General features: G+C 33.5%; 2 protein-coding genes across 2 annotated transcripts; one reads left to right on the top strand and one right to left on the bottom strand.

Annotated features, from left to right (window-relative positions):
• Positions 1-1,449: 1,449 nt before the first annotated feature.
• On the top strand, positions 1,450-5,031 carry LOC111917977 (inactive leucine-rich repeat receptor-like serine/threonine-protein kinase At1g60630). Its single transcript, XM_023913625.3, has 2 exons — positions 1,450-3,147; positions 4,205-5,031. The coding sequence occupies exons 1-2, from the start codon at positions 1,842-1,844 to the stop codon at positions 4,876-4,878; spliced, it is 1,980 nt and encodes a 659-aa protein (XP_023769393.1). The 5' UTR covers positions 1,450-1,841; the 3' UTR covers positions 4,879-5,031.
• LOC111917984 (uncharacterized) lies at positions 4,876-7,838 on the bottom strand. The gene is made up of 8 exons (XM_023913638.3): positions 6,774-7,838; positions 6,582-6,681; positions 6,392-6,448; positions 5,762-5,882; positions 5,559-5,641; positions 5,409-5,470; positions 5,253-5,334; positions 4,876-5,169 (listed from the first exon to the last, which is right to left on the bottom strand). Exons 1-8 carry the CDS (start codon positions 7,088-7,090, stop codon positions 5,110-5,112), a joined length of 882 nt encoding a protein of 293 aa, XP_023769406.1. The 5' UTR covers positions 7,091-7,838; the 3' UTR covers positions 4,876-5,109.
• Positions 7,839-19,228: the final 11,390 nt, after the last annotated feature.

Genomic DNA, 19,228 nt, shown 5'->3' with positions numbered 1-19,228 from the left:
GACATAAAAATTTGAATGATTAATATATATACGAAACAAAAGTTTGTTACTTTTTTTTTTTTTTTTTTTTTTTTGGATTATGAGCATGATCAAATATTGCAATGTTTAGAGCAAAAAGATGTACACACTCTATATGAATTAAATACAAATCTAACTGTTATTAACTTTGTAAGTACATATATATTTTTTTTTTCATGAAGTACCGTTCTAAAGATATATATTTTGCCTGCAATTGGTTACAACCAAATCAATTATTGTCAAATACTTGTACTAAAAATATATTTTCTTTAATACATGCTAAAGAAGTGATTTGTTCAACAGGGTAATTAATATATATATATATATATATATATATATATATATATATATATATATATATATCATATCATACAACAATTAGGTTTTGTAAAACATGATATTATCATTTTTCTAAAATTTTAATCCTATGATCTAGGATCTTTTTAAAAATATTGTCATCATTCAAAATGTTTGTATTTCCATATTCCTCATAAAAAGGGATAATATTCTTTGATTTGTAAGGATAACAAATTTTGTTAAGTATACATATTTAATCACTAGAGTTTTCTTTGTATATATCTTACCAATGCACTTGTTTATGGTGTTCAAAATTTGTAATTATGACCTCTAATACCCCCATAATGATATATTTTGAACGTAAAAAAAAATTTTAAAAATCAATGGTAAAATATATATAAAAAATTAAATAATTAAAATATATATAAAAAAATTAAATAATTATATATACACACATAACGTAATAACAAAGTTCATTATCCTTTACAAGTCATTATCTCTGTATATTAAGACAAAAAAAATTCTAATCTTATATTTATTTTGTTAGAATCATGTATTGTTATATCATCTTGTTTAATTTTGAAAACCATACAATCTCATATTTCATCAAAGACCACCAAATATTTATGACTCTTTAATATATGTCGCTCATTTCCAAATCGCATCCCTAAAATCATCAAGTTCCTGTCTGTTTCTAGCCTTATTGTTTGTATACGTTGCATTTCTTTATTTCTAGCGTTATTTACCCTTTTTGTGTTGGATCATCAAGTAACAATCGTGATGCAAATATCAATTGCTTAACATTAATCCTTCATATGATCCGAACCTCAAGTTATTTTGGCACATGAGTTACCTCATGATGCCCTCACAACATGGAGTTTATAGTAACGTTCCACAAACTAGTAAAAGACAAATTTGTCCCCATACGATTCACCAACCTAGCTTGTATTCTTCCCCTTTATCTTTACTTATTTTGCTATAAAAAAACATAGGTAGAACATAAAAAAAATTAAAATACTAAAGTTAACCACAGTAAAGATGACAGTAGACTGTAAGAATACAGTTGTTATATTTGATTGATTTGGTGGGCATCTGCATTGGATCCCATGTTTACCTCGCTTCCATAAAAACTGTTAAATTTCTATTTTTTTAGATTTTTAATTTCCATTGTTTAAAGCTTCTACTGACATCAAGAAAAGGAGTGGGGATTGGCCCTGAGAAATCACGTGGACGCTCACTTAACCATTTGTCCGTGACTCTACTAACCACCAACTTCAAGAACACCTTAAAAAACCTGCAAATTGTTATCTGATTCTTCCTTTTCTATTTTGTTTTTGCTCTTTCAAGCTACACACACTCACTTTCATCGTATTAGTAACTAATCTATAATCCAGATCTATTGCGGATTTCGTGTTGAAAAATCTTCGGTCAATCATGGGTTTTAATGGCGGATTCCACCCTTCATTGCTTCATTAATGGAAACCCCATCTCAAAACTACAACTTTTCTTTCGAAATTTGACTTCAAATGTTTGAAATGAGAAACTCGAGAGCTGTTCTTTTTCTTTTATTTAGCTTGTGTTTTCGATTTGTATTCAGTGGTGATTTGGAATCACTTCTGGAGATAAAATCATCCATTGATCCTTCGAATTCATTGCAATGGAGAGGAAATGATTTCTGTAAATGGGAAGGAGTTCGAGAATGCTTCAGAGGTCGAGTTTCGAAACTTGTTCTTGAGAATTTGAACCTGAGTGGGACATTTGATTCAAGAATCATCAACCAGTTGGATCAAATTCGTGTTTTGAGCTTAAAGCAAAACTCAATCTCTGGTCATATCCCTAATCTTTCCAACTTAACCAACCTTAAATCACTCTATCTTTCATACAACAACTTTTCCGGCGAGTTTCCGGCGTCTCTCACCACCCTCCACCGTCTCAAAATCATTGTTATTTCCGGTAACCACCTTTCCGGCGACATTCCTCATTCATTACTTGGTTTACAAAGACTGTATATTCTTTACTTAGATGACAACATGCTAACCGGAAAAATCCCACCTTTCAACCAAACCACCCTGAAGTACCTAAATTTATCCAACAATCAACTTTCCGGCGAAATCCCGTTGACACGAACTTTATCAAGGTTCAACTCAACGTCGTTCATCGGTAACAATATTGACTTATTATGTAGTGATCCCTTTGGTATTCCATGTGGGGTAGTTTCCCCGACTCCGTCTTTTACTCCGGCGGATCAAACACCACCCACCACCGGAGCATCGTACCACCATCGCCGGGTAATCAAGATCATAACGATAATCACCGGTTCCATCGGTGGATTATCTTTATTGTGTGTTTTAATCATTTTACTGGCGTTAAGCTTGAAAAAGGAGAATAAAACCAAGATGGGTACGTTCGTCGGAGGTAAAGGTGTAGAATCAGCAGAAGCGGTGGGTGGTGGTGGAACAAGTGGAGACGGAGGATCTTCATGGGATGAAGAAGGTGGTGGGATGGGGTCACTGGTGTTTTGCGGCGGCGGAGATAAGCCGGAGATGAATTATAAGTTGGAGGATCTGTTGAAAGCGTCGGCGGAGACACTTGGAAGAGGTACGGTGGGGAGTACGTACAAGGCGGTGATGGAGACCGGGTTTATTGTGACAGTGAAGAGGCTGAAAGATGCCACGTGTCCTAGTCTGGAGGAGTTTCGTAGACACGTGGAGGTGATCGGGAGGCTGAGGCACAAGAATTTGGTGCCACTCAGAGCGTATTTTCATGCAAAAGAGGAACGTCTACTTGTATACGATTATTTCCCAAATGGCAGCCTCTATTCTCTTCTTCATGGTACGCAATTAATATTATGCAATCGTTTCTATATATACTTTTTAATTTGTGAAAAAAAAAATAGATTTTATACCAAATATACAACCAAAAAACATGTTAACATATCTTTTTATGTTAATGTTTAAATTTGTTTAATTATGTAACAAACTGACTTTTATACAAATTCATTTAAGATAAAGAAGATATGATATTTTAGTGGTTATTTGTTTAACAAGTTTCAAATATGATTGCATTAGTTTGAGTTGCATTACTTGTTAAAAAATATATAAAATTGTTATTTAAATTAGTAAAATTTTGATTTTACTTTTGCTCCTTACTTGGCAAAAAGTTAAAAGTAATTAACTAGTTACTAGTTAGGATGTTGTTGTCGTAGAACAAAATATGGTAACATGCATGTTTTGTCTATATTCACTTTGTTGTATAATTAGAAATTAAAATATAACATTGATGTGTAAATATACATTAACCCATATGATTCTTTAAGTTATGACATTATTATTCTTATTTATGCAAAAAAGTTTTTTTTATTTTTTATTTTTTTAATTTTTTTTATTTTCAGAGGGATATAATCATTTTTCATTTTTATGATCTATATATGCAAATTTACTTGCAGCTTGTCTAACGAGTTGGAATGTAATTGCATCCTTTTTCTCGAAAACTAGCTTGTTACATAAATCAACGTAGATGCAAACTTATATAAAAGTATGTTGCTATATTATCTAGGTTTTCATATACTTCATGACGATAAAACAAAAGAGATATAGCCATGTAATTGCTTTACTTATTACAAATTTAGTTAATTTTTTAATAAATTTTTATGTATTTACAAAAAAGAAAGTATGAGATGTTAAAAAAAATGTTTTACAAAAATTATCAAATTATCAAAATATGATAAGGGAATATTTTATATTTGAAAAATATTTTTACTTTTCGAAAACTTGTTCATTAACAAATTTTATGTTATTTTGATGATATAATCAGGCTTTTCGTATTTTCATTAAAAACTCTAACCAAAAAAACTTTGCCCTAATTAGAAATAATTTACGGCTTATTGCAGGATCAAAAACATCATCTGGTGGCAAAGGCAAACCACTTCACTGGACTTCCTGCCTCAAAATCGCCGACGATCTCGCCACCGGACTCCTCCACATCCACCAAAACCCAGGCCTCACCCACGGCAACATAAAATCATCCAACGTTCTCCTCAGCTCCGATTTCGAATCCTGCTTCACCGACTACGGCCTCGTCTCCTTCAAAAACCCCAACTCCACACACGAATCAAACCCTAATAATTCTCTCCTCCACCGTGCCCCTGAATGCAGCAACCAAAAAACACCATCTCAACAATCCGACGTATACAGCTTCGGCGTTCTTCTCTTAGAGCTACTAACAGGCAACCCTCCATCCCAAGCCCTAATTTCAGACAATGGCTCCGACATTCCTAAATGGGTCAACACCATAAGAGAAGAACAAACCGAATCCAGCGGCGAAACCGTTTCTTCAGGTAACGAGAAACTCGCAGCGCTTCTCAACATTGCGATGGGTTGTGTGTCGGTTGTTCCAGACAACCGGCCGGCGATGAAGGATGTTTTGAAGATGATTAGGGAAACGAGAGCAGAAGCAGGTCATGTGGCGTGTAATAGCAGTGATCATTCACCTGGAAGATGGTCGGATACTGTTCAAAGCTTGCCAAGGGATAATAATCATAATCATCTGAATCTCAGCATATGATTGCAGTAATTCGTCTTGCTAATAAGTAAAATTAAGTAATTATCACTCGATTACAGTAGGAATCTTGTTCTCTTCTCCTAATTGCTACCCAGCAAGCTAAACATTCTTAGCTTTTTGAAAATGGAAGTTTCTTATTGTGGGTTTGAATCGAAATGGGCAATCAAAATACATGAAGAAAATTTGGATTGAATTCTGTACTTGGAGAATCTAAAAACTGAAGAAATCGTCCTCTCACCAAGAACCTGGTTCTTGTTTCATATGCATTCCGCTTGATGAGGTGAACATCATTGTCTGTTATTATAAAACTTTCATACATTACTCTAAAAAAACCAAGAATTGTAAAAAGTAGATGGAAATCTTGAAAAAAGAGATACCTGGTTTTTAGTTGAGAGAATGGTATTAGCAAGATCTTCGTTTAGTGATACAGGTAGTGGAGGCCCAGGAATAAATCTCATGCTGCAAGAATTGAAGTAAAATTCATATCAATTTAAAGAAATAAAATTGACGTTCACAGAAGCAATAAAACATACTCATTTAAAATGGCAGATATATTGTTCTTCATCTGGCTGAAGAGGTTGACATTGTCTTGAAGCTGTTAAAAATGAATTCAATTCCATTGTAATCCAATTCCTTTGACGGATTCCATTCCTTCCAAAAACGTTTTACTAATAATTACTTACCTTTAGTGCACACATATTAGTTGAGATCTGACCAATAACTTGTTTGTTTTGTTCCAACAAATGTCTTATTGAGCCTTGTAACGCTGCTTAAATAAGTAAAATTATAAATCATTGTGTCTATAAAAAGTAAAACAATCAAGATAAAAATCATCTTACAAAAGGCATACATTGGAATACGAAGGAAGGAATCATGAGAGACTAACCTTCAACATGATTACCATCAGTCTGGACTCGATTATTCATTGAAACTGAAAATGGAGCCACATTAAATGTTGATATTGGTGGTAGGACACTTGGCTTTGAGGAAAATTCCACCAATTTATCCTGAATAAATATGACACTTTAATTGATAAGTATTATAATACTAATACACCAACAAGATTAGAGAGAAATAGAGTGTTTCACAATGTAAATGGAGTATTAGACATTAGTTCTTACAAGCAATTTCTTAATTATTATCTTGGGATCTTGCAAAAATCATCTCATGTAAGTCAAGCTGAGTACCTGATCATATCAAAGCCCTCATTATCCTATAAAATGCTACTATATAACAAACTACTCAAAACCTATGAGTACAACCTTAAAGACTATTATTCGTTTATCTTTTTGACAATGTGCCATTAGAAAACTAAAGATGATTAAGAGACAGGTGTAAAGTAAATTCATCCAAAGAATCCAAGGACGCAACATTATTCTAATTCTAATTCCAGACTTCCCCAATATACACAGTTAGATATATGGTTATCATTTCTAGTTGATTTGAACACAAAAAATAAATTAGTTGTTTCATATATATTTCAATAACAAAAATAACAAATAACACTATTTTATACCTTCTTGTCTTTTGACTTCTTCCACAAACTGAGTTCCTCATGTTTCCGTCTTTTTCTCTGTGAAAGATATGATGCAAAGACATTGATCAAAAAGTAATCTCTTAAAGTTTTATTTTAACTTTTTAATTAATAAAAAGCAAATAATATGTTATATATTATAAAGAAAAATAATAAAGAGTGAGAAACTCACCGCCATCCACCTACACCTGAGAGCAACATCACGAACAGTTTTATTACGCAATGTGGCAGCAATCTTGACATACCTTATAATTCCAGGTTCATTAGCATATCTACATATATTGAACAAGGTCAAGGGCATAAATGTAATTTACCAATTTTGAAAATGTAACAAAAAGTGAACCCACTAGAGCAAAATACATACTTGAGAAGTGCTTCCTCTAGTTTATATTGTTCTTCAACAGACCACTCCACAGCCACGCCTGCTCTGTGCTTCAGTTCCGGGACGGAATCAACAATAACAGAATCACAGGAATTCCCAATTCCTGTGAATGTTGAACTACTGTTGTTTACAATAGCAGAATTCCCTGAAAAAATCATGCCATGTGTACCATTCATTCGATGGAAATCCAAATCCCCAATCATACTAATCTCAGATTTGCTGTCTCTTGGGCTTGATTGGAACGATATAGCTTGTTGATTCAGAGATGAAGTTTGTTGATGGTGAAAACCCGTATCCATCACAATTAATTGACTTGTTACACAAAGGAGTACGATTAGGAAAATGGTGTTGAAGTTATGTAGCGTTTGAGCTACAAAACGGAGGGAATTTCGTACACCCAAAACGAAAGGGGAAAGGAAATACCCATGTTTTGAAACCCTAGATTCTCAGCTCAGATAGATATAACAGCCATAAGAATAAAAATCAAAACCTCCATTGATATCATCAAGAGCAACGTTAAATCGATCCGATCCCACGAAATAAAGTAGCATAGAATTACTGAATCAGTGGTGGAAGTACCTTAGTGAAGCTGAAACCCCAATCGTAGAAACGACGAAATACCCAAAAAGGCAGAGAAGTTTCGTAAAATCTACGGAGTTCAGCAAACAAGTATCGATACAAAGAAAATTGAATTAAAAACGGGTAACTGAAAAGAGAAAAAGGAAAGTTTGATAAATTGCATCCGCTTTAGAAGGGAAGCTCTGATTGGTTGTTTGTGTCGCCGCCTTCGTTCTTTCTCTCACTACAACATTCTCTACTTGACTTTCTCTCTCTATATTTATTGGTGGCGAAAGAATAGAGAAGAGATCGTGTGGATAGATGAATGACTTTCCTTCTGCTGTTGAGCTTTTTTATAAAGTTTTGGTCTAGCAAGCAGACCAGGCCATGGGATTTAGCAAAAAGTGCGAATCGATGAGCATTTGATGCCCATTACTGTCACCATTCCACCAACCACCATGAAAGGGTGTATACCAATGATAGCCTCGATTGTCGAAAATGTTTTTCTTGAAGGTGTTTAAAGTTTAAACCTAATTTATATTTAGTTTAAACCTAAAATATAAAAAGGAATATAAAAGAAAATTAACCAAAAATATATCATTGTACAAAATCAATCGATTCATAAAACTTTATTAGGCTGTGTAAGTTGATAATAAATTACATTTAATAAAAATTAACTTATAATTTAACTAAAAGTGTAGAATAACATAAAAATACATATGGAAACATAATTCGGTATTTTCCAAAAGAAAATTTAAATATTTTTTTGCTTTTTTCTTCCTACTTATAATATCTTCAATGGTAAATATATCTTATCATTTCATATTTTTGTGGTATCATCATCATAATACTTTTGATTTGTAATTAAACGAGTCTTCCAATGGTTAAGCATTTTTAATAGTTTATTTATATAAACTAACATATAAATTTCACCTATGTTCAGTGGCGGATCCAGAACAAAACTTAACCGGGGTCCATTATACATAAAAAAAATGTATAAAAGTGGAAAATTCTGAAAATGCAAAGTATTTTTAAGGTTTTTCAGTAAAAACAAATATCAATGAGGGTATTTTCTGTATAAGTGGGTGCCAAGGAGGAGGTTTTAGTAAAAAAAATGGAATTTTTGGAGGTTTGTTTAGTATAAAATATGGTGGGAGCCACTATCAAGTGGGGCCATACACCCCACTTGAAAGGCATGTATCCGCCACTGCCTATGTTTACGACGGGATTTGAACATTCGACCCAAAAGAGGGAAGACACCACCTAATACCATCCATGTGAAATGATGACACTTATCATATTTTGATAAAATTAATAATAATTTAAAACATGTATCATCATTTCATATAAAAAGACAAATTGGAAAAAAAATAAGATAATATTTATTTTCTCTTTCCAAAAAGTTGAAATTTTGGCAAACATATTTGTTTTAAAACGCAGTGTAATTGTATATAATAATAACTCAACATTTTCTTTAGATTGATAATTTATCATTTGGGGCAAATTACATCAATCATCCCTTATGTACGTGCTACAATGCACGTTTAGTCTCTATTTTCAAAAATTAACTCGGACTCCATTGTTTGTTTAAAATTTGAACGTTTCATCCCTAATATGCATTTTGTTGCGATCTTAGACCATGCTAGATTTTAAGTGACCATAATGCCCTTTATGTATTTTTTCCAATGAATTTAATGTCATTGTTATTATTTGCAATTTAAAGAAAAATATGGCCCCACCCACCCTACCCTCAACCCCATCTCCTTCAGTGCCATGAATAGAACCTCTTCCTCACATCCACCGGCGACCATGTACCTCTTGTCAAATTCTAGTATGCCCTCCTCTGATGACACTCACTTTGGCAACTCTCAGTTTTGTTACCACCTAATCGTTTTTCATGAAAAAAAACATATCAAATTGATAAAAGCAAACCAAAACACATCGATTTCATAAATCTAAAGCAAATCGATTTCAAAACTAGGAAAATCAATTACCACAAGGAACTAGCTTCTCCTAAATTCAACCACCGGAAAGCTATATCTACCTACGAATTTAAGTGATAAGAGAGTCCAAGAGAGATACAGAGGGAAATAAAGTTTAGATTCAAAATCGACATCTTTTTTACGTGTAAAATGTTTATTTTTTGGATGAATTCTCCAACAGCAAATAAGAAGCAATAGGAAAGATTGAGAGAATATGAGTTTAGTGGATGAATTTTTCGGCCAACGATGGAAGTCGGCTCATTTTTGGGAAAGATGGAAGGCAACAATAGGTGTGATGCACAAAGTTACAATTCATCTGGGGTTTGATGAGAGGATCTTCAAAGTAGAGATGTGAGATGGTGATGGCGATGGTGGTGATGTTAATGATTCCACTGACGATGGTTGTGTTGATGATTCCATATATAATTCTTTCTTGAGTTTCAGGGTTTGATTGAGACGATCAATGGAAGAGGGAGATTGATTGGTCTGATTTTGGTTTATCAGTTTGGGGTGAAGGTGAAGGTGGGGGTGATGGGGCATTATCGACATTTGGAGTGGGGGAAGGGTGGGTTCCGGTATGAATATTCATTGTTTTTTTCTTTTTAATCTATAAATAATAAAAAAAAGAAAAAGAAAATTAAAAATAAATAAATAAGGGGAAATGGTATTTTAATGTCCGTAGGAATGAAGTGTGCAAGTTTTAAACAAATGAGGGACAATCTGAGTTAATTTTTGAAAATAGAGACTAAATGTGCATTTTGGCACATTCAAGAGGGACAATCGTTATAGTTTACCGAATCATTTTATATGAACCTGTAACGTCCCAAAAATACAAAAAAAAATCATTTCAAACCATCAAATCCATACGAAAATTTGTTCACAGCCAATCGTAGTAAAATCTATCTCAAACATCATAATAAAATGGTAATAATCAATGCGGAAAAATCATCAGGGGATATTGTGCAGTCAAGTCGGGCCCTTTCACTTGGAACTGAAAGTACCTGAAAACATTTAAAACATAAAACGTAAGCACAAATCTTAAAGAGTTCCACAATATACCACATACCATACATATCAATGGGCCCAACCCTAGGGGTGTATTTCAACCCCTGTGAATGCTATGATCCAACCATAGTGTTACAGTCATTTCGAGACTACAACCCCGTTGTAGCCTTTCCGCCATGATCAAACCATGGTCCTTTATTCAAGTCACAAAGACAAAAAAGTGTTGTGATCCAACCACAGTCTTCCATACAAGTGTTGTGATCCAACCACAGTCTTACATACAAATAAGTGTTGTAATCCAACCATAGTCTTTCATGCAAGAGTCACAGAGACAATCTAGCACTTATATAGTATAGTGAGAAGACTCACCTCTCTCACGAAGTTAGACAAACCACAGCTCAATGCCACGAAATGGGTGCTACAATCCATATATTGAATCACACTAGGTCACACCTTAGTCTACACTCTGGAGCTAGCATTTAACCAAAAGTGCACATGGTCAAAAAGTCAATGCTCAAGGTCATCAGTCAAAGCCAACATCAGTTACGTTTCACGTCGTGATCAATCCAGGGTCACATCGTGAAGAACAAACTCAGGCCCGGTTAAAATCCCGATCACGAACCAACTCCGCCATGGTCAATGCTACCGTCACGTCGTATAACAATAGTTATCACGCCAACATCGATCGACCTCCTTTTAAGATTCTTTATGAGAGGAAATGCAGAACCCTGATATGCTGGGGTGAGGTCGGTCAGCGATTCATGGGGAGTACCGAAGTGGTACTTAAGACCACCAATCTGATTCAACAGGTTCGAAGCAGACTTTAGACAGTCAGAGTCAGCAAAAGAGCTATGCCAACAAGTGTTGATCAGACCTAGAGTTTCAAGTTGGAGATATGGTTCTCGTGAAGGTGTCACCTTGAAAAGGTGTCATCCAATTCAGGAAGCAGGGCAAGTTGGTCCCCACGTATATTGGTCCTTTTCATGGTGGTAGCCCCGGTGGGCAGGGTAGCTTATCGGTTGGATCTTCCAGAGGAACTTAGTTAGATTCACAACACTTTTCACGTCTCTCGGCTATGAAAGTGTTTGGTTGATGATTCCATAGTGGTTCCATTGGAAGATATTCAGGTGGATGACCGCCTGAACTACATTGAGAGACCGGTAGCGATCCTCGACAAGAAGACGAAAACCTTGAGGAACAAGGTTGTTGAGTTGGTAAAGGTGCGGTAAAAGCACCACAAGGGTTCAAAATGGACATGAGAGCATTACCTAGAGTTATTTTCAGCAGCAGACTTCAAGGACGAAGTTTAATTCAAGTGGGGGAGAATTATAGCATTTTGAATATCAGGTATTTCTATTTCTAGCCTTAACCTATTTGAGTTTGTGAGAGTTTTGCATCTCATCTGTACAATGGGCGTACATGTAGGTACGCGCAGCATACTCATGTGATCAGATCGCGGAGGGCATGCTAGTATGCTGGGTGTATGTATGGTACGTTGGGCGTACTAGTTCAACATCAAAACCCTAATTTTAAGGGTTTGCTTCCCTATTTAAGCCACCTTGTCACAACTAGGAATTTGGATGCCTGTAACGACAACAATGATAACATTTGTAAACCAAAAATGTGAAAGTGTGTATGATGCTTATTCAATAACAACAAAACTTTCATCAAACGCTTTATACAAGCACTACAACTAATCAATAAAGATTTGGAAACCCTAGAAAGTCCGGTTTAAGTCCATTTTGGACTAGGATTTTCCTATTGGGCCTATTGGACCAAAAAGTTTCCAATTTGATTATTTTGGGCTTAGAACTCTTAGATGGACTCTAATTGGACTCATATACATGAAACTTAATATCTTGGGCCTGATAAGCCTAAAATGAACTAGTTTATCTTTAATGGTCCTTATTGGGCCATAACAAATCTAATTAGCTCTAATGGATCATAAAAATCATCCCTTGATTTATTTTGGGCCAAAAATTACCTAATTGGGCCATAAGATGGACTTAAGAACAAAAGGCCCAATTTTTCTTTCTCCTTTCTCCTCCTCTCGGCCTAAACCACACATGGGTGGAAGAGTTGACTTTAGGATTGCCACTTCCTTATTATATCTTGGTTCTCCATGCATTATCTCATGTTTCCAAGTAACCATCTCATCAACACTCTCTCTTTTCCTCTCTCTTTTTCTCTCGGCCGAAGACACACCCACACACACATTTCATCAAATTTTTGAAACAAACTCTCTCAAGAATATCCTCACTCTTCTTCATCAAATTTTCTAGATTTAGGAGCTTTTCAAGGAGATTATTTCATAAAAATCATCATCTAAGGTAAGTTGATGTTTAAATCTATGATCTAACTACTTCATTTCATCAAATACCTCCTCCTAATCTATTCAAACTCGTGATCTTACATCTTAGAACACATCTAAGTCAAAAATCCTCCAAGAAGCTTGCTAGGCCGAGAAATAGCATCAAACTTCTTCTATTCTTCATCAAAACCGAAACCACAAACTCAAGGTTAGTTCATACCCCTCTCTTTTCGGTTTTTTACAAGTTTTATGGGGGAGAATACAAGTAAAATGCATAGATCTATGTGTATGTGTATGCTATGTATGATTTTATGCATGTATGTGTGGTTTTATGTGTTTTTGTGGAAAATATGTAACCAAAAGGGGGAGAAATCTCGAGATCTATGCTATAAGAAGGAAATCAAACATAATCCAAGTTATATATCACTAAACAAGTCAAAATATTAATCTCTAAGATTATTATAAAAACATTTCAACATAAAACTCATTTTTGGGCTTAAATCGTCAAATAAACAAAAGTTGGGTGAAAAGTTGCTATTCACGGTTTTCTTGAGGGTCAAAAGAGTCAAAACAGTTTAAATAAATGCTTTTGTGACAATAATGCTCTCCAAAGGACTTAAAATGTAAATAATAGCTCAATGGGCCAAATTTTAGGCTTTTCGGCCCATTAAGCCCAAGGTTGGGAAAAATCTGATTTTCAAAGGGCTAAAATGAAATTTTTCTCAAAACAGGGGATAAAAGGGTAAACAAAATCATTTCAGGGGTTAAAGTGCTTTTCTTTACCAAAAAGGATAAAAAATGTAAAGTTTTTGGATTTTGGGTCAAAATTGTAAAAGTTGCAAAATGTTTGGACTTCAGCCGAAAAATACTTTTCTGGAAGGGTTGAAACTGATAAAAGTAAATTTAGAGCTAAAACAATCACCTAAACAAAGTCTATGGGTAAAAAATGACAAGAAAATGGTTTTAGGGCCTAAAACGTCTTTTTATATATATAAGGGGCTAAAATTGTCATTTTTATCAAAGAAGGGCTGAAATGGTCAAACCAATATTTTGAGTCAATTATTTTATTATTAAGATATTTGGGTCAAAAATACCAAACTACAATTTATGACAAATGACAAGACGAATAAATTTCCAAATATCGTTATAAATGACTAACAGGTCTCGTAACAATATAAATTTAACAATTGATCAATTAAATATTCCGACAACTATACTATACCTAAAACAAGTAAACATTAAACTCTTTGGGCTTGAAAGTTTCCAAACATGCTTATTGGGCCTTTGTGGTCCATTAACATGATTTTTGGGCCCAAGGGATAATTATGAATGTTATCGGGCCTTCTATGACCCAATTTCATATTTAAGGGACCCTCAATAGCTTTTAAGTGCCATTGGGCCTTAGTGGCCCATTAGCATTGCTAGTAAGGTCCAAGCAATCAAATACAAAATGGACCAACGTATCCTTCGTATACCCAACAGCCTAAAATAACTCACGAAAGTAGCAGGGCTTTGTATTCCTCTTCTCCTCATTTGTTAGGCCTATACGTAATCAAAGTAAACAAATACAGGTCGATAATCAATAGTAATCAAAGTCAATTGGGATTTAGTGAGTAATAACGAGTGGCACTAACGTGTGCCGGCCGTAGTCTGTAGTTATAATCGAAGTCTCCTGAAGGGAGAGCGAGAGTTTGTGTATAGATCTATATGGGGGTGACTCCTCCACACCTCAGCTGTTCGCTACAGTTAGACTCGGTCAGTCTAGGGTGACAAAATCTTAAGATCAATTCCGGCGTTCACCAGAGTGCCAAGACAGACGAACTAGTCATTATCATGCATGGTTATAACGACTCACATAAATAAATCCAATGTAAACCAAGTAAACAAGGTAATTCAAAGTCATTCACGTGATGAGTAACCATTCAAACCGTTATATGATATGTTTTATTTTGGAAAACATCGGGTTTTTCGGGAAAGTTCAACATTTTCACTTGTACGTTATTACAAAGTTTTTCAGTTATACATGTTTTGAAATCATCATGCATATATATTTACAGATCTTCACACCTTTTTATAAACAATGGTCTTTTCAGAAAATATCGGATTTCTGGGTTGTTTTCGTTCAAACTACACAAAACATTTTCATACCAAACATGCTTATGAACTCACCAACATTCCATATGTTGACCCGTTTTCAAAATAAATTGTATTCTCAAGTAACAGGTAAGCCGAGGAATAAGTACCAAGTATGTTAGTGTGTTTTGCTTTTGAAAACTATCAAACAATTTATGTATGGATTTGTAACGTTAAAACAATGTACTTGATGTGAACATTGTCAGTTGTAATATATTGATGCATGGTGATGTTTATGTTATGATTCATGTATATTCATTGTGATGATATTCAATTTAAGTCACACGAGCCCTCGGACGTTTCCGCCGTCTGGTTTGGGCGTGTGACACACCTTATGCCTCCTTTGGACATTCCTTATCAGCCACCTTTCCCTCAAAAACCCTAATCTCGAGTTTAAGCCTTTTTATGAGAGTTTGGAGCTTATTAGTGACTTTTGGTACATATTGGTTAAAGAAGAAGACCCTTGAAGAAGGAGGCGTTTCTTGCAAGCTTATAGATCCATAAACTACTCCTCACCGTGCATCTTTTGAAGGTATAAAGTCTATACCTTGATGTGTTTCCTTTTTTTATCTCCATGGTTGGGTTTTATCAGCTTTTGTCCCACAAGTTTGGACCTTTATGAGTTTGGGACACTCCAGAGCACATTAGTTGTCCTTTCATGCATGTTAGGTCATGTAAATTCATAAAAACCGTTATCATGTGGTGTAGCCTATTATAAGAGGCCTAGTGTCGGGTGAACTTGAATATCTATGTAATCGTTTCAAGAAATAATATAAACCTTGGTTATGTTATCTGATGTATTAAGGTTCTATTTGAATTTTCTTGTGTGGTAGCTTGGAAAACTAAGAGATAGTTCTTAGGACGAGTATGAGTAGGTGTGAAAGGTAGTAGAGGCCTATACCACTGGAAGCACAAGACTCTCACTTGGATCAGGGAAAGTCATAAGGTTACCAAAACACTAGTAATTGATTATGTTTTGTTCATGTCTGTTGTTACCATCGTTTCGGTAATAACTAAGAAGATGATTGTTATTTTGAACCTAGTGGTCATATCAAATCAAGTCCGACTAAGATAATCATGTTACATGGTTCGAAGAACCAAGTTCGATGAGAAATCAAACTTAAGCCAGAAGATTGAAGTGAAAGATAATTGAAGCGATCAACAGAAGTATTTCGATCACCGTTAAAGTAAAGAAGCTTGTAGCTAGAAGTGTTACATGCTAGAATGTGATTATATCACATTAGAACATGAAGAAAGGTATATTCCATTCTAGAAACTGACTCAAAAAGACCCGAGTCTAAAGCGTTGCATCATATGATGAGAGGTCATTAGAACATGACCCATTGGTCTATTACAATAACTGAAGTAAAGAACTTCTTATAAGTTAAGTCTGTTAAGAAGGAGTAGGAATCTCCAATAAGGGTCGAGTTTATAACTCAAAGGTTACGATTGAAAGTCCAACATGGGATAAAAGGCAAGTGCAAGATTGAGCACCTAGCAGTTAAGAAGTCCATGAGTTAGATACTCATTTGAAAGAACATAAGAGTTACGGTTATTACCTAGGATGCAAAGATAGCATAGGGAGTCATTATACAATCCCTGCTTCGTTGATGATTCTGAAACGTAATCATCTTAAAGGGGAGATAATTGTAACGCACGCAGGTTCGGGCTAGTCAATTTAAAGATAATAAGCGTTAAAAATGACTTTTTGATAAAAGATTATTTAGCATAAATAATCTTAACCAAAGTTATAATATATGTCACAAGGATTCCATACATATAAAGAACGTTAAAATCCGACTTATAACGAAGAAGTTATGACCCGTCGGAGTTTTGCGATTAAACCGGCACGACTCCACGTATCGTAAAAAGTAAATTTTTTACAAAATACTATTTAGTCTTATCAACCTAAACGAAAGTAGTAGTAGATGTTAAACCGAGAATGTATATATAGAGAACGTCCAAATCTGACTTCATTTGAAAAAATTATGAATTTTCTAAGATTTAGCGTAGTAGTACACAACCCGAAAATTGACAAAATACTATTTAGTCTTGTTAAGTTTATATATATATATATATATATATATATATATATATATATATATATATATATATATATATATATAGGGTTAAAGAGATAGTAAGGAATTTATATCTATAGTTTTACATTAACAACCTATCTATTTTGAAGATATGACATTTTATACCCTTATATTTTTAATAGATTCCACAAATAAAATAATTATTCTTGTTTATTTACCGAAGATAATTATCAATGAAATAATTTATAATAGTTTTTTATTTACTAAAATTTTATAATAGTTTTTAAAAAAACTATTATAAACTATTAATAAATATCTAAAAATTGTAGAAAACTATTATTCACATACCTTTTTTTTATTATTATTTGTGTGCGTAAAAACTAATCACTTTAGTTTTTAATAATCATAGTGTATTATAATAGTCTTTTAATAACATATTTATGGAATAAATAAAATAAATAAATATTTTAGTAAACAGATTTATAAATATTAATTATTCATATATAAAAAAGCTGTTAATTATAAATATATTAGTAAAAAAACATTATCATAATCTAATTATTAAAAGTAATATTAATTAGTTTTTTTTTTGAACGGCAATCAAATATGTTAGCACAAAAAAGGACTTAAGCGAGAAGCTGACGTCGGATACAAGAAAAGTTCAATAAAGGTGACAAACACCATAAAGGCCAATCAATATTACAAAATTTGGACTTGTTATTAATTCAATTGAAAGTGTTAATGCTAATATCATCCGCCAAAAGCATAGCTGATCGCCTTTCATTCCTGAAGATAATTTCATTATACGCCTTCCAAATCATCCATAAAAACCTAATACTAATTTGTTGCGATATAAACTAATCCAAACATATTAAATGACTGTCATTTTATTTAGATAAATACATTCCTTTTCTATATGCTGAAACAAACGGTGGATTTAGATTATTTAAGTATCAAAATCGGAGGCATTATTCAAATGCACAAAAATATAGGGATTACATATGTTTGAATGAGATTTATGGTATAAGATCATGTAATTTAAATTGTGATGCTGATTTAGAGGGCTAGTCTATTAAAATGAATGAGATTTATGGTCTCAATCCCTAACTCGATTACTATTTTTTCCCATTCATGATTGAAGTCGCAAAGGGATAAAATTTTACACATTAGTTTTTGTTTGTATAAGACAAAAAAATCTGAAAAATATGATCCTTTAAAAAAGATGTTTACATTAATTAACTACAAATTCTTAAGGGGGGATAACAAACCCCTCCCTTGCTCTGTCACTATTATGCCACCCGATGTGAAAATTTCACAGATTAATTAAGTTAAAGTGATTTCTTTTATAAATTTGTGATATTTAATTAGATTTTTCAAACATTATGAAATTCGAAGGCATGATTCAAATGCACAAAACTATAGGGATTACATATTTTGAATGAAATTATGATATAAGATCATGTAATTTAAATTGTAATGCTGAATTTTGGGCTAGTCGATTAAAATAAATGAGATTTAGAGTTTTTAATTGTAATTGTTGTAAATGTTGTAAATGACTGACACATGGCACATAACAAATACAGATTCATATTAAACCGGCACGTAACAATCTAAAACTATTATTTTATTATGTAGGGTAGAAGGATACATGATTGAAATGTGGGCCGGTGCACAATGGACAATTCGTATGTTTATTTTTATATTTTTCTATGTAATTAATACAGTTATAAAAATTATATCATCAAAATGATAGTCCAAATTTCTTAATAGATTTAAAATGTATTTTTGGAGTCCACCCATTTTTTAGTAATCATTTATTTTACTAGATATGATAAATACAAATTATACTATCAAAATGATAGTTCAACCTGTTATCACTCACTAAAAAGGTTTTAACATTGAGGTGTATACATTACATTGGTGTTTTTTGTAACATTTTCGTCCATATCATTTTCATCAATGCTTACGATCTTTGCACTAAGTAACACAACGATTCTTAATGAGAAAGAATGAATAAAATATCATGACTTGCATTTTATAAATAACGTGTGAAATATCATTTCTTAGTAATCTTCGTACTATGTTTATCATGTGAAATATGTACATTGTACCCCATTACCATAAAATATGGTCGTTACATTATTGTTCTTTCATACTTTGAAATAATGTGATTATTGTATTCGTTTTAAAAATCATAACCTCGTGTTTAAACAAGGAAATGACACACGCGTGACCTCAGTCCCTTAGTGCTTCGCAATTACCCTCCTTCCTTGCAGTCAAAAGGGTTTGATGAATTCCTCTGAATCTAAACCATTTTCATTGTGATTCTTTTTCACTTCTAAAAAATTCCACACCGTTCTACATGTTGAGAATACTTGCTTACTCAAAAGTAAAAACGAGAATGAC

Source organism: Lactuca sativa, chromosome 8 (assembly GCF_002870075.4).
Source record: "Lactuca sativa cultivar Salinas chromosome 8, Lsat_Salinas_v11, whole genome shotgun sequence".
Classification (NCBI taxonomy): domain Eukaryota; kingdom Viridiplantae; phylum Streptophyta; class Magnoliopsida; order Asterales; family Asteraceae; genus Lactuca; species Lactuca sativa.
Note: the sequence above shows the minus strand (reverse complement) of the source record. Positions and strands in the feature narration are given on the sequence as shown.